Source organism: Plodia interpunctella, chromosome 1 (genome assembly GCF_027563975.2).
Source record: "Plodia interpunctella isolate USDA-ARS_2022_Savannah chromosome 1, ilPloInte3.2, whole genome shotgun sequence".
Taxonomy (NCBI): domain Eukaryota; kingdom Metazoa; phylum Arthropoda; class Insecta; order Lepidoptera; family Pyralidae; genus Plodia; species Plodia interpunctella.
The window spans coordinates 5,771,601-5,788,022 of NC_071294.1; the positions used below are offsets into that span (position 1 = coordinate 5,771,601).

At 34.2% G+C, this 16,422-nt stretch overlaps 2 protein-coding genes across 3 annotated transcripts; both read right to left on the bottom strand.

Annotated features, from left to right (window-relative positions):
- Positions 1-1,525: 1,525 nt before the first annotated feature.
- O-fut1 (O-fucosyltransferase 1) lies at positions 1,526-8,035 on the bottom strand. 2 transcript variants are annotated; one of them, XM_053746494.2, is made up of 5 exons: positions 7,688-8,035; positions 5,991-6,443; positions 4,583-4,868; positions 2,158-2,240; positions 1,752-1,893 (listed from the first exon to the last, which is right to left on the bottom strand). In XM_053746494.2, exons 1-5 carry the CDS (start codon positions 7,782-7,784, stop codon positions 1,886-1,888), a joined length of 927 nt encoding a protein of 308 aa, XP_053602469.1. In that variant the 5' UTR covers positions 7,785-8,035; the 3' UTR covers positions 1,752-1,885. The 2 variants fall into 2 exon arrangements, with proteins under 2 accessions (XP_053602458.1, XP_053602469.1); XM_053746483.2 differs by lacking the exon at positions 2,158-2,240 and having other exon boundaries at positions 1,526-1,893; positions 7,688-8,034.
- A 222-nt stretch (positions 8,036-8,257) lies between these two features.
- Positions 8,258-15,979, bottom strand: LOC128670643 (uncharacterized protein). Its single transcript, XM_053746470.1, has 5 exons — positions 15,746-15,979; positions 13,915-14,267; positions 13,702-13,819; positions 12,840-13,008; positions 8,258-11,333 (listed from the first exon to the last, which is right to left on the bottom strand). The coding sequence occupies exons 1-5, from the start codon at positions 15,837-15,839 to the stop codon at positions 10,835-10,837; spliced, it is 1,233 nt and encodes a 410-aa protein (XP_053602445.1). The 5' UTR covers positions 15,840-15,979; the 3' UTR covers positions 8,258-10,834.
- Between the last annotated feature and the right edge of the window lie 443 nt (positions 15,980-16,422).

The window sequence follows — 16,422 nt, forward strand, 5'->3', positions numbered from 1 at the left end:
AAATTCTATCCGAGTCTGTCAGTGGAACGCGTGGAGATGCGTCACAGGGGCTTAGCTCATAATATTGTTAGCGGTCAACGTGTTAAAGAAATCATTTAAAGTATAATAACATTTATCAGTTAATAAAGACTTGAGGTGCTTTTTAAATAGATTTAAATTGAAGCTTTTATATTGATTTCGAATTTTGTTGTAAATTTTCGGTGCCATACATACTATGCTATTACCGAGTAAAGCAGTTTTTGATGGGTGCACGCATAATTGATAGATATCTCGATGATTCCTCAATACATCAGCTAGACGAGGAAATAAATATTGGTTTTCACAAATGTTGCTACCTCAAGTATGTAAAGTGACGGATAGATGTAAGAATTGTGTTCTTTAAAAAACGGCTGACAACTATCAGTGCTTTGGAATGTAAACATTGCGCGAATACAGCGTTTTTGCATTTTAAAAGCTATAGCCTTATCCGTCGAATTGCCCCAAAAAATTATTCCATATCTAAGTATTGATTCCACTAAACCATGATAAGCTGTAAGAAGCGCTTTTATGTTTAATTCATTTGAAAGTTTAAATAGTACAAACGCCGAACTACTAAGTCTTTTACTAAGACCATCTAATGTTAATAAATATTTTGAAAAATGATAGTCACTCCATTCTGACGTCAAGATGGAGGCACCAAACTGAAAGACTGCCCCCTCGAATGTTTTACCTGCATATATTTATATAGCATTTTAATGGGTCCCAAATACTTGATGTTGAATGACGTCGAACGAAGATTTTTTTCTTTGTTGATCTATGTGCTCAAACCACGCAAGTTACGGTGAAAAAAAAATATTTTAAAATTACTTATTATTATATTACTCTTCAGGTGAAATGAAACACAAACTAGGTGCTTCAGTTTCATTTTAATATACCTCATAACCTCACCATAATATTTATTAGTAAGAATACCTCGTACAAAATCAACGGTGCTCATTTTATTCGACTTTGTGAATGTCGCTTCATTAAAGTTTCGCCCCTGTGTACTATGGAAATATTTTCGCCACAATGTGTCGTCATACGACACCAAGTACCTATTGGATCCGGAATAACACTATGTGAAATCACTGAATCATCAAGATAGAAGGACAAACTATTATTATTCGTTCGATTCGATTTAATAAAAGTTTCGGCCAATTGATACTAAGTACTAAGGTAGAATGAATAAAGGTATGAAAATACTATATACCTAGGAAAAACATTTAAGGGAGCAGTCTTTTAGCTTCAGTTTAGTCCCTCCATCATCTTGACGACAGGATGGAGGGACCATAGTTTTTTTAAATAATTTGTGCCTTTAAAGAGGTATGCACCGATATGTTTACTAAAAGGCAAATAGTAGATTTGTGGTACTATACTTTTATATAAATAACACATCAGCGCGTGGTCTCTCCATTTTAACGCTAATAAAAAAGCGTCAAGATGGAAGGACCAATGCATGGCTCTCTTGATCTAGTTCTGTGGTGGAATAAACAATGAAACAAAAACAAAGGCTTGTTTATTTATTTTAATACATATTTTATATAGGTAGGTACCTGGTGCAATTAGGTCTTCTATTAAAATTCATCATGTTTCGTTTTTTTACGATATGGATATGACCAGAATTCGGAAGGTAAACCCTTGCTGTCTCTTTCTCTTTTCACAAAAGCTGTGAAAGATGAAACACAATTTCCAATAAAATAGTTAGACTGACCAAGTATTGCCAAGTCGAGGTGGGGATTTGAAGGCAGCAATACAACAATTTTTATATCAAAGCTCTTTAAGGAATAATTAAGTTCATCTGTCATATGATTTGAATCTGATGCAACAAATATATATTTTATGTCATTCAGTTTTTTCAAAGCCCTCTTTATCTGTCTGAAACAAGAGAATATAGGGTGACTTTTAATACATTGGCAATATTTTTTCAACATGCCTAGTCCATGATTCTGAACAATTCTGTAGTATAGGGGTAACTCCGAAATAGAAAAAACAGCTGTTCTATACAAAATTAAATACCTAACTTGTGGAATTTCTATACGAAAAGTTGTTCAGTACCATGGACTGAGCATGTAGATAAATTAATGACATTACAACATAGGCACCTTATACGAAGTGGTAAGATATACGGCATATACATACCTTGAGTACTTAAGTCCTTTATGCGAAGTTTCAAGTAAATTAGACTTCTAGAAAGTAGCGTCCATTGCGACAAATACGAAAACCTTAAACGAGCACCCTTTTTAGTATTAATATTAACTATAAACTTAGCATAAAGGATATACCCAAGGTACCACTAAAATAATATACACAAAAACCGACCTCGTCCACCCATGCGAGGGAAAAGCCAGGGAAACAGTAAGGAGCTCATAAAAAAACCTAGGTATAATCGCACTTTTAGGGTTTAGCCTTAACATAGGTAAGTATACATATATTATAAATAGAAGCGGTGGTGGTGTAATGGATTGAAGTCTCAGGTTAGTATCCTACTCGTGTCATATGAGTTTGTATACCAATCTGACTCATATATAGTAGTTTTCGTGTACGTTACTCTAGCTAAAAAGTATCTCCTACAGAAGTATGAGTGGAACGTATAATTAGTGCCTAACCAGCTATGTATGTGCCCGGCATAAGAAATTTGAGCCTATTGTAGTTTTTTTTGTTGAAAAAAAATAAGATTTCTGCTGGAGCAACGTTATTCTAGCGAGAAAATTTTTAAACTAATAATCGGAGAGGAACATTGTTCATGGTTACATAGCTTATGTGTGTGGAAATATGTGCGGCGAAAATATAATTTGTTCACCTGAACACAAGTTCGATTCGAGATTATTATTATCTTTTTACGTACGAAGCATTTCAAGCTGATAATTTTACTGACTTATTTGACTATGGGCACTAACTTTTGGTTCACACCCGCACGTTTTGGGTTGACCCGATTTCTTATATGTTGACGACAAACTAATGATGACGTCGTTTAGATTTTTAGTATTATAATTCAATAACGGATGTACCTACACTTTTATTGAATTATAATATTCAATAACGGATGTACCTGCAAATAACGGCTGGTTATCCAACCAAATTCGGATGGCTACGAAAAAGCGACGGTTTCTTACGAAACCGTCGATATGTATATATCGATCGCCTTCTTAATTTTAGTCCTGTACCAGTTGAAACGTGTTAGCAGAAGTACACTAAAGTAGAAAACGGACAAATAAAAAGATATGAACTTGTTATTGAATTTATTTTCGTGAATTTGCACATGCGCATTAATAACTTAGACAAACATAAGCAAACGGTAGGTAATAGTACAAACATCCAGATTATTGTATGTACTTATTTTTTTATTACGATGTAACTAGGCTGTGTATAAAGGGACGTCACAAGGATTTTCAGAATTTATTTAGTCTAGGGTTATATTGTACAAATAAATCATAAAACTATTTGTGGTCGAAAATGTATCGGTATTTTAATCTGTGATTTTATGGAATAATTACTTTAAGAATCAAAATTAAGAGAATAAAAATAATTGTCTCCACATCAAGTATGTAGCTCTTATATTTGATATGTTAGAAAGGTGAATTTAATTTGTTATTACATAACCTCAAAAATTGAGTCATTATATAGCCTACGCTCGGGTGAAAAAAAGAATTGCCAAAAAAACTTTGAACACGACTGTATGGGCAACGGTGAAGATTAAGACGTTCAATAAAGAAGGTCATCGCTATATATGAAACCGCCGCTTTTTCGTAGTCATTCGAATTTGGTCGGTTAACCAGCCGTTATTTGCATGTTTTGTTTTCTATTATTATCTTTTTACATACGAAACATTTCAAGCTGATATTTTTTACTGACTTTTTTGATTATAGGCACTAACTTTTGGTTCACACCCGTGTTTTCGTTTTGGGTTGACCCGATTTCTTGTATGTTGACGTCAAACTAATGATAACGCCGTTTAGACTTTTAGTTATATAATACAATAACGGATTTTCTGTTTTTTTTAAATGTGCGATCACTCGTAAATAATAAGTATTTTCATAAATCTAATTATATGTGCCATAAGCACAAATCAAGAACTACTCGTGTATATTTAGTCTACATGCGTAGGTACCTGTAATGGTTTAAGAGAAACACGATTTTGCAAAACGTTACTCCAGCAAAAAATGTTTAAAATTTTCTTGCTAGAAAACGTTGCTCCAGCAGAAATATTTTTTTCCGTTAAAAAAAGCACGACAGGCACCAATATTTTATGCGGGGCACATACATAGCAGTGTGCATGTTCCTCACGATGATTTCCTTTACCGGAAGCAAGTAGTGGTGGTGCACCGGAAGCAACTATGAAAACTACGTGTACGTAACGTACACGTAGTTTTACTAATCAGCTATGTATGTGCCACCACCACTATATATATAGTGTGTATGCGACCACCTGCCACCACTAGATGGCGGCAAGTAGTAAAAGTCAGGTCAGATGCCTTTAGGCGACTTGAACAAAATCTGACACCAGTGCTAGCAATAACACACTCGATATGATGATGATAACTCGTAATAATGTTCAATAACTTACTTCACTATATCCATTTTGTCTGGAAGACACATAGATAATGTAAGTGGACCTTTTTCATTTTTATAACCAACACATTGCGGAGCAGCGAATAACATAGGACTATCTTGTACATGCTTGCATGCTTTGGTCCAGTCTGGGCCATTTCTAAGATGAATACCTAAAAATCCACCACCACTCATATTCTTTTTTATAAACGATTTGGACTTTGTTTGAAATTCGTCACTCCATAACAAATATTTTTGTAAATTTATATTCTCTTTTTGAACGGGAAAACTCGCTGGAGCACCTGTGGAGAAATAAAATAATGTAAGTGTACATGACGAGTACATAACGTAGGTACCTACATTGGAACAGTTAGCGGTAGAATATACGGTAAGCTTCCCTACAGTCTACGAATACAGATAAAAGCATTATATATCCTGTGCTTACAATATGTAAGTACTCTACCACAGGTTTAAAAATATTGGACGGAGAGGGATTGCTTCGTCCAAACCAACATGATCCCATTCACAAAATTCCGCAAATCAGGACGCGCTTTGACCTTTGTTTCTATTAGGATTTAATGCTGGTTTTCACTACTATTTTAGTGTACTTTTACACTGCGACGACTAACGTATCGATTTATTTTAACAAGTAGGTAAGTAGCTTTTACGCCCTGTTTCTCCTGTATGTATTTTCTTTACAAAATATAGAATCGAAACAATTTTTCAGCAAATTTTTTATCCCGTATTTTTCGTTGTTCGTCGCTTGACTGATAATGTTGGGATTTAAATTCGCAACCCCTTAGAGACTTTGACTACTGCAGGTTTAAATTTTTATATACGTCACTTCAAAATTGAAAGTTTATTATAAATCTGTTACAAAGTCTGTTCAAAAGGGGTCGAATTTGTAAAAACCTTTTCACAGTGTTCACTTAGGTACCTACGTCACAAAAGGAACCTTGTGAAAAATGCCACTGATTTTGGCTGTGCATTTAGTTTCTTCTTTTTTGTCTTTAGGTATAATAGATACATAATATAGATAGATTGATTCTTGGTTCCCCTTTGCATAAAATTTCAGCTGTTTGCAAAAAAAAAAAACAAAATCATGTTATTGAGAAAAAATATTTGCCTTTTTGATTTGATGTGGTGCCAATTATATTTACTCAAAGAAATTTTGAAGACAAGTGCGACGTTGCCAGGTGCATCTAAGATGCACCTGGCAGCGTCGTCAAATAAGAATTTGGTAAGTAAAAGGTAATCACATTTCTGTTTGTAATAAATAACTGTTTGTTAAATTAACATTTCGTAATTTATTTGCATTTTTTTATTGTTTATTGTCAATATAATAACTTTGCCAATCAGTGCAATTTATATTCTCACGTGCCAGAGGCCAATTGTCACATAATAAACTAATCTAATATCAATACCTGTGAATGCAATAACTGGCCAATCTCCAGAGGAGTAATTTTGTCTCCACTTTTTCATCATATCTTTATTATGAGCATCATAATTCAAAGGGCCATAGAACTCTGATCCTACAAATTCAATATTAAAAGTGTCCCAAAATGGCCCAAATGGGTTTCCTGACTTGGCATTACAACTTTCAGTTTCTGCCCCTGCTCGTTTGGTATAACAGAAAGATATTCTTTCACTTTTTGGCCAAATAACAGGTGCTGTGTCTGCCATAAACGATTCCATAGAGACCACTCTATGATACAATAGTAGGGAATCAACTTTGAAATATGTATCAAAAGGAACTTGAATAGACCTTGATTCTCCATATCTATATTCAACCCAAGGAGGTAATATTAATGTTCTGTTTATGCCCTTGCTGAATGCTAATGCACCTAAAAAATGGTCTGCTTGGTTTCCAAATCTGCCTGTAAAAGATAAAAAATTATTTCCATATAGCCACAGTAACAAAATACTAAATTACAGTATGGTCACTGGCTGACTAGTGTCGAATTTGCTGCACAATCAATACCAGAAGTATATTTAACCAAGTTTACCACATTTTCTTCAGGAGTGCAAAAAAATATTTTGTTTTCATAATTGATTTCTAACTTTTTATGTTGTGGTCTGATCTGATTTTATTAATATCTAAGGAAAATTTTCAATTCTTGTGTTATTTATTAATTGTTATGGTTGATTTTCATAATTTCAGAAATAGCTTGGCATTTACATTATGACAACCTCGGTGGCGCAGTGGTAAAGTTCTTGTGAACTGAGAGGTCCAAGGTTCGATCCCCGGTGGGGTCATGATGGAAAATTATCTTTTTCTGATTGGCCCGGGTCTTGGATGTTTATGTATATATGTATTTGTTATAAAATATAGTATCTTTGAGTTAGTATCCAAAGTACACAAGTCTCTTTGGGGCTATTCCAATCTGTGTGATTTGTCCTAATATTTTTTTTTATTTATTAATCAGAAAAAATATTTACTTGACTGACTAATAAAATGTTATGTAAAATCTATTAATATTGGTATTGAAGTAAGGTCCAGAAAAATAAAGTAAGCATCAAGCAGGGGCAATTTGGTGGAACATTTTAATGTAAATGACTATGTTGCCTAAAAATTCTTAATGTGCGGTGACTAACATTAAGTAGTTAAAAGTTTAATTATAAATAAATTATGTATTTATATACATAAATTCAAGATATAGATTTTGGCCTAAATGTATTTTGCATTAAGTAGGTAGGTACCTAATATTTTTGGTATCTACATATTCCATAGTGAACTACCATTATAGTGCCAACATTGGCATCTAGCACAGACAAGCATGATACTTGTTCAGGTTCTTCACCTGCACAAGCATGTGACTGTGTGCAGAATAATAAACTTTATAAATATTTCCCAAACTGTTTATTGTCAATAAGATATTGGTAGGAGGTGATTTGAAATGAAAAACACTGCTAAAATATAATCCCGACTGATGTCGATTGTCTGATGTTGATGATGTGATTATATGGTTATAATCACAAAGTTTTTCAATCGACCTGAGTAAAACTCTGCCAATTTAGCGTATATACCTACACTACGTTATGATAAACTACCTCCTATAACCGGGTGGCGTTAGCATAAGATTGATAAACATAAAAGGTGATATCATAAAGATAATCTTACCCATACAGGGACAATAAACAATATATCCGTTTTTGTCATAGCTAACTGCTCTTGTATTTATCACTAATAACGCAATTATAAAGAGAAAATTCAACATGTTTCTACTTCAACTATGTATCGACACTACCGTACCGGTCCGGTTTCATCTAAAATAGGACGTACCTACTCTAAAATATTTACTATGAAATAGGTAATTAATTTATAAAAGTGACACACATTCCATCAATTGAACACTAACATGAAATATAGAAAACCAGTATTGTTTACAGGTTTATTTACATACGTTTCTGTTAGGTTAGAGAGCGAGAGCGATAGGCTCTTTGACGATAGGGTTGGATGAATGATCGTTATTTCAGTGTTGCCATGCCAACTGCATGCAGCACGGAATAATAAACACAGGTGGAAAGCTTCATGAACCGCTGTCGCCAAACTCACAATTTATATTGTAAGTGTATTGAAATATTTTTAAGCTATTTGAAATATGTATTCCATTAGAAAGAATAAAGATAACACATAAAAAGAAAACATGGCAATCTAAAGGCATTCGTGTTTCTAGTAAAACTAAAAGACTGATGCATAATAATATAATTAAGAAAAAAGATACAATGTTCAAAGAGAAATACAAAAAATACTGCTTAGGTACTACTTAAATTAATAACTCGTGAGGCTAAATGTGACGATAAAGTAAAAGCTACCATCAACTATGGTCTTTAATAAATCAATGTAGTTCCTCCAAACCATATCAAAAATCCTGTTGAAAAAAATTGCATATTACTAACCTAACCGATAACTATACCTAACCGACGACCCATCACACAGTCTTTAAACAAATATTTCAAAAATAACCTTCAGAATAATGTAAGTAATAACTATAAAACAATCTTATCATCACAGCAAAATAATAGTATATTTCTCAAACCTGTTGATGCTAATGAACTCAAAACTATTGTAATGAATTTCAAAAACAAGAAAAAATGTGGTTATTGTAGACGACAGCGTCAGCTGGTTCAAATTATATTTCAAATGATATAATTGTGTGAGTTAAACGATACAGCGGTTTTTTTGCAACATTTATTTTTTCAAAAAGATCGGACTGTATTTGCCCTTGCCTGAGCTGCTTCCATTTTCGCAACTGCCTTGGCTTGAGCTGCGTCTGATTTGGCTTGAGCAGCGTCTGCTTTGTCCTCCGCCTCCAACTGTGCAGCTTCTATTTCAATTTTCGTTTTCGCATGGGCAGCTTTCAACTCCCGACGTAAAGTTGACGTTTTGGTGGTTTTTGAACTGGCGGCGCGGTAGGAGGTTGCTGCTGTTCGTGCGTCGTCTGTTCGAACACGTGCGTACCAGCGCTCAGCGTTACTCTACACGGTGTTCTTGGTGTGTAGAACATTGACACTGTTACTCACTATTACCGGGAGAAGAACCAACAAATGTAGACGACAGCGTCAGCTGGTTCAAATTATATTTCAAGTGATACAATTGTGCGACTTAATCGATACAGCCGTTTTTAGCAACATTTATTTTTCCAAAGTTTATTTTGAATAACACAGTCAATACAGTTTTTCTTTTAAAAACGTCAAAACCTAATGAGATTTTAATTTAATGTATTCATCGCCAACAGTTATGATGATATCCATAAGCAAATAATCAAAAAAGCCATATTATATTAGTGAGCTTTGATTTATTTAGGTACATATAATGCTTGTAAGTGGAACATTTCCCGATGATTTGAAATTGTCCAAGGTGAAGCCACTTTACAAAAATAGATTAAAAATGGACGTACCTAAATAATTATATACCGATTGCTTTATTGTTGTTTTTCAAAAATATTTGAAAAAGCCTTTCAGGGTAGACTATCCAGTTTGATAATATCTATTCACAAAAATCAGTTTGGCTTTCAAAAACATACAAATATTTGAGATTTTAAGACATATGGGAAACATTAAATACCAAATCAACATGTAAAGGATTATTTCTAGATATGTCTCATGCGTTCGAATGCGTGAAACATAAATATACTTCTAGGGCAACTAGAAAATGTAGGAGTTCGAGGTTAAGTCTTTTCACACAATTATCCAGCAAGCTTTCTTCACATGGAACAGGTCGTACCTTCTTTATTTCTATGCCAGATTTCTTAAATTAACTTACAACTTAAGATCTAAATTTAATTATTAAAATAGGTGGTGTTAACTTATTAGCATACATAGAATTCGGATAGGGTCAGTTTCCCAAAATTTTGCTAGAGAATTCTTCAATCAAGTAATTAAAATTTTGGGTGTAACCAATTTTAATTGCTTTTTGAGAATTTGTACGAATAATTAGTATGTAATGGAATATATAGGTACATTGCAAATCATTAAACAATATCTGGTTAGATTTAACCTGAAATAAAAAACTTGTAACTTGAAATCACAAACTTTTTAATCTGGGGGCACGGCCCCGCAAGTCGAGCAAAAAAAGGCACGGCCTTACCATCCTTTTCTCGAAGCAATTCAGGCCAATTTCGAACCCAAACTTCGTTGTGGATAAAACAAGAAGCCTGCATTTTCAGTAATTAAGCAGGTATTGTATAAACACTATGATTTTTAATAATGATAATAACTTGCGTAATAACTTAAGACAGAAGGCCCCTTAAGTAGGGACTAAATAAATTAATCAACTTGGTAAAATGGATCTCACAACTTTTTACGGTAGAAAAACTAAGCTGCTAGACTTGGGTTTTTACAGCATATTTTTGATGGTCATATTTATACAAATTGAGTTATAAAAATGAGTGTCCCGGGTCTTATAAGTGGGTTCGAATGACGCCGAAACATAGCACATTTTGTCAATAAAACTTATTATTAAATTCCAAAAATAATTAACCATCAGATTACTGAAAATAGGGACATTTGTATCAAACCTGTCATCACTCTTCACCCGGTTAGCACAGGTTAGCACATAAATAGTTCGTCTGTTTCTCTGTATTAATTATTAGTTCATCTGTTCGTCTGTATTAATTATTATTATTTATTATTTGTCAGCCCTCAATAATATTTAATTACAATTTTTTTTCGCCAAAACGTGTGTCGCTCCGTGTCATTCAACACCATGTATAGGACCCAAATTTACCATATTCAAGACAAAGTTAGGTATTTAGGTACCTAGATATTACAATAAACCTGAAAAGAAATCTGAAGCATTTTTTATAGTACTAGATGGTAAGTTATTTATCATATCCCTCTTTTTATCTTGCTTGTGATTTAGGTCGATGATCGAATCAAGTGATTCAAAATATGAAATATTCCAGAATTTTACATCATTGTCATGGGAGCAAGAAGCAATAAATTGGCCATCATGACTTATATCCAAGCATTCTACAGGTAGTTGATGTTGTCCCACTATGCCTAATTGTCTTTGAGGAAACATATGAGTGGCCCGCAGTATTCCATCTTCTCCTGAAGTAACTACAATATTTTGAGTCACTGGTACCATGCATTGTATAGACTGTTTCTGGCCAATGTATTCATCACTGTGTAATCCAAATTCTTTCCAGTTGAATAAGTAGAGTTTTCCTTTACCAGAACCAACTAGTAATTTTGTATCAGATCTAAACAGTCCCATACACGTCAACTCCGCATCATATTCTTCAGATGTAGTATATAGTTTACTGAAATTAAATGTTATACCATTAGGACAAGTTTTGATCATCTTATTAATTACAATGAAAATTTCTATCAATTATATCGGCTCGTCCCGGCTTCACCAGGGTAAAACCATAATAAATATAAATGGTCAAGTGTGAGTTTAACCAGAGTGAAGAGGGTTACGTACAATTTATAGAATTCTTATAAGTTTTCCTGTAATCTACGAGCAATTAACCATATTTAGATTTTTTTAAATTTATGGCTCAGTATTTTTAATGATCAAGGGGCCTACTTCACACTGTCCCCGAACTCAGACATTTAATCGTCAAGATGGAGGGACCAACTCACGTAACTCTTGTCATATTTGAATAAAAGCTATACTACCTATACGTACCAAAAACCTACTTTCGCTACCTTTGGTAGTTTTAAAAATTTTATAGACCAAACTGAAAGATTCTACTTTAATAATGGCCGAAACATTTACCGTTTGTGAAAATCGAATAATAATAGGTTGATCCCTCCATCTTGACGATTAAATTTTCCTTCAATTCTTTACTTGGCGAACACATATTATCGCAAAAACTGATGTGACAGAAACCAATATTAGGACCAAATCTATGCTGTAATTTGGTTTAGGTTGGCTATAAATTTTGTCAATAAACAATATTTTATCTAGTTATAAATATATTCACCATTCAAGCACAAAGATAAATATCACACTATCTAAATCGATCCGTGTTCCAGTAATTCAATTCCATTCTCTGATTCTATTATGGGATCACTATACCTTACTTTAATACTACTAACTAAAATTCAGGTAAAATGCAGGACATCCGTTATTTACAACCAATAAGTACTTACCTATCTTACAATTGGATTCTGGATTTGGTTTATGTTAAGTCGTCGCTACCTACCTAGCTTCTGTCAACTAAACGACTAAAAATGTTGAGGCAACTGTTACTTAAAACTAATAATGGGACCCCCTTATATTATTTTACTCATTGAATGGGACCAAGTCGGTTCCCTAACTTTTTTGGTGGAATGACATTTTGTGATAGTCCATTTGTAAAATCTTCAAATGACGTTTAGTGAAGTCGTTGAACGTTTCATTCAACAACTTAACTAGTTGTCCTTTAGTCATTCAATTGAATGTCTTTCCAATTAAATGGTTGGTTTAACCAGATGTCTGCGACAGATAACATGATTTAATGACAACCTCGGTGGCGCAGTGGTAAGGTTTTTGCCACTGAACCGAGAGGTTCCGGGTTCGATCCCGGTCGGGTCATGATGGTAAATGACCTTTTTCTGATTGGCCCGGGCTTTGGATGTTTATCTATATATGTATTTATTATAAAGTATAGTATCGTTGAGTTAGTAACACATAACACAAGTCACGAACTTACTTTGGGGCTAGCTCAATCTGTGTGATTTGTCCCAATATATTTATTTATTTAACATTGAATTTAGTAATATTATCAAGTCTTGGAAGTTTTGTGCCATCTTAAAAGAAATAAATAAACGTGATTCACCTTGCTTTTAAATCGACAGATGACAGCACTCCATCACCACCGGCACATACCAAGTACTTTTGAGAGTCATTTGTAATCATATCAGAAACATAATCTTCACCAATTTTCAGAGAAAATATAGCACCAGGCTTCCTCAAATCCCACAGTTTAATAGTTCCTCCATCATCACCTAGAAATAAAAATGATTTACCTAGTAAGTAAGACTAGGGAGATTTTGGTGGCTACCGTTTTCAATTTAGTAGACTGTGACTACATTGTGTAATGGAAAACTATAATACTCGCCTAGATGCTGCATGGACAAAGTGGCTGGAGCTAATTGGTGTTAATTGGGACCCCAAAATGCCGGTCCGTCGAAAGGACAGGTCTACAAATCGATCATAAGTCTTGTCCTTCTATATAGCAGTGAAGCACGGCAGGTGTTCGAGCGACACACAAGGGAGTTGCGAGTCACGGAGATGACAGTGCTCAGATGGATGTGTGTTTTACGCGGCTCGATCGCCTGAGGAACTCGCGCATTCGCGAGTCTTCATGCCGCCTATGCTGGTACGGCCACGTCTTGCGTAGACCGGCAAATTAAGTAGGTAACAAATGCTATGCCACTTTCGCCTTGCCTTAGTAGAAGTTGCTGACTTGATGTCGTCAAGGATGATATCGATATGCATATCAATGGTCTGACAACAAGGGATACGACTGTACGAAGTGGAGATGAAAAAGTAGGAAAGCGGATCCTGGGCTCCGACGACGCTCAACGGCTCAGGTAGAAACTGGGAAAACGCTCAGATGAGAGAAAAGAGCTTGTCAAAAATGACACTTTATCTATTAATAAATCTTTGTAGATATTAAAGAGTGTATGTACTATTACCTGTTACAAATTTCGAACTATCCAAACATAGCAATTTATAGACAGGGTCGTCATGTGCATTTTCATAGCATTGTTTTAATTTTCCAGTTTCAACATCTGTTGCCATTATGACCTTGTCCTGAAATAATAAAAAAACATTTATTTTAAAGTAGGTACACTGTATGCCATCAAATCTTTGTTACATTAAGTATAATTTATGTCAAACAAATATACCTTTGCTGTTGAATACATAGTGAGGCCAGAATCATCAAACTCTACATCTCTACAAGCTTTCAAATGCAGCTCAAATGTGTTAACAAGTTTGGCTTCTTCATTGGAATATTCATATAGTAATATATCACCAACAATGTTGGCTATTGCAATTAAATTTTTAATGGGACTAAATGATATATCAACAATAAAGTCCTCTGTTGTTATAGGGGGTGGATGATCACGTAACTTATTTTTTTCAGCAAGAATTGCTTTTACAACTTCATCTTCATTATCTTGACAATCATCAGCTGTGTCTTTGTCTTCGAAAGCTTCATCACAAGAAGGGTTGTTGTCATCTTCTGTTTCTATTTCCTCTAAAAGCAAAAAATAAATTTAAATGTAGGTATCTAAAACATGTAAATGAGGCATTTCCGGCCTTAGAATAGGACTGCTAATAGGTATCAGTCAGTAATCACTGGTAGCACATATTGATTCCATGCCTTAGGCTTCTCGTCTTAGGGCACTATGGAATTTTAAAGGAATAAAAAATATTTTCAATAAACACCAAAGAAAAATAGATAATTCTAAGTATATTTTCCAATCTAAATAAAACTATCAAGTAATTACTTGATATAACTCTATTTAAATTCAGTTTTTAAACCACAATGACACATTTTATTTGGATTTTCAGGGTTTGCTTTGAATATACAAACAATTTTTTGTTTTATGATAATGAAAAATTACTATGTAAACAGCAAAGCTTCTGTAACAGCCACTGCATAACAATGTGGAGTTGGTTTTTGATCAATTTGTTTCATCATTGATGTTAGCCTGTTATTATTTCCTAGTTGGGGACCCAGCACAAGTACCAGATGGGTCCACTTCTCTGAAAATGTTAGCCTATATGCATACCATTATTCTTAAAAAAAGTTAAAGCAGACTTTAAGATAAAGTACCTATGTTAGGTTGTTGTCTGCCAATTTCAAAAAATTAAAACATACTTTAGCTAGAGTATGCTTTAACTTTTTTATGAATAATGGAGCTAGTTGATTAGATTATTTTTATGTTTGTGAGAGTGTCGAATTAATTACCTAGTCCATAACTAGTCCTAGACCATAACTTTTACCTGTTTATTATATTCTGCAACTTGCATCACTGAATTTTATTACGGATGTTTGTTTTTATTTTATAACTTTTTCTTTTGTTCTCAAGCCACTATACCTCCTATGCCTCATGGTGCCAGCTGAAAATCAGCACTATGGTTTCCACAGCAACATGCTGGGCTGGTCATCAAATTGTAAATTTTAAGTTGCATAGTTAGTTGTAAGTTTACCTATGTATTTTTTTTGTAGAATAAACATACCTATTTTCTTTCTTTATAAATACACTGGCAGAAAGTTCTATGTATACAATACCAAACTATTGTTAGGAAAAGTGAGATTTCATTCATTTTTTGAAGGTGTAGAAGAGTTGTCTGTGGAACTCATATCTACACAATATTATCCCTAAATTTACATATTATAAAACAAAGTCCATTGCTGTGTCCGTCTGTATGTTCGTGATAAACTCAAAAACTGATGCATGGATTTTCATGCGGATTTCACCAATAGATAGTGTGATTCCAGAGGTTTAGGTGTATAATTTATTATGTTTTTACCCAAGCAAAGACGGGACGGGCCGCTAGTGAAATATAAATGCGATACTCTTGTGACGTTTTTACGGCTAAACCGCTACGCCGATTTTAATGAAATTTGGAATGGGTATAGATAAGAGTTCAAACATAGGCTACCACAGCGCAGGTGGGGTATAGGTACCAACACCAGTAACACAATGGGGCCTGCCTGTAACATACCAGCATCTGAAGAGACGTAAGAAACATTGCTTGATTCACTTTCGCTATTACCATCCGATGATTTTTTATCAAACTCACGAAATATTTGACCCATTGTTATATTTTTATTGATAAAAGCCACCCCACATTCAACTCACTTAAGCCAGCCCTTAGAGAGAATGAATAGATAAGGGGGGTGAGGTGACGACACTTCTTCGGCGCCTGTCATTCGACATAGAAGCAGGCGCCATCTGTATATAACCTGACTTTAAAACTTTTTATGCATTGCCAGTTATTTACCAAAAAATATTTTTGTTGGAATAAATAATATAATACAAATTAATTCGTAGAAAAAATCCCAAATAGGGATTATTACTACACATTTATCCCGCCACAGTAAAGCACTGTATGTTACGTACACAAAATCTTTGCCGCCTTTTGCTAATGTCGATTAAAACGTTTATTTTAGAAGAGTACTTTATGTAAGCATTAGTTTGTGAAAATAAATCTAAATCTGCAACAATATTGAAAATTGGCGTTTTTTGCCTCCATTGGCAATGTTTGTGTACCTTAGTTGTACCCGTAGCGGCATCTGCGCTGAACTTTGCGTAATATGCCCTATTCCATGGCCGGAAAAGACTTAGAGTATATATGGGAAAAGATGACAAACAAAAGATGTCGTCGGCGCGGTCTATAGT

Bases quoted from the DNA above. Each gene is read 5' to 3' on its own strand.
- LOC128670643 (XM_053746470.1), bottom strand. From the start codon at position 15,839: ATGGGTCAAATATTTCGTGAGTTTGATAAAAAATCATCGGATGGTAAT. The intron at 14,268-15,745 runs GTATGTTACAGG...TTTTGCTTTTAG, and splicing joins TTACGTCTCTTCAGATGCTG to AGGAAATAGAAACAGAAGAT. The intron at 13,820-13,914 runs GTATATTTGTTT...TTATTATTTCAG, and splicing joins CTATGTATTCAACAGCAAAG to GACAAGGTCATAATGGCAAC.
- O-fut1 (XM_053746483.2), bottom strand. From the start codon at position 7,784: ATGTTGAATTTTCTCTTTATAATTGCGTTATTAGTGATAAATACAAGA. The intron at 4,869-5,990 runs GTATTGATATTA...ATTTCTCCACAG, and splicing joins GCCAGTTATTGCATTCACAG to GTGCTCCAGCGAGTTTTCCC. The intron at 1,894-4,582 runs GTAAGTTATTGA...CTCTTGTTTCAG, and splicing joins GACAAAATGGATATAGTGAA to ACAGATAAAGAGGGCTTTGA.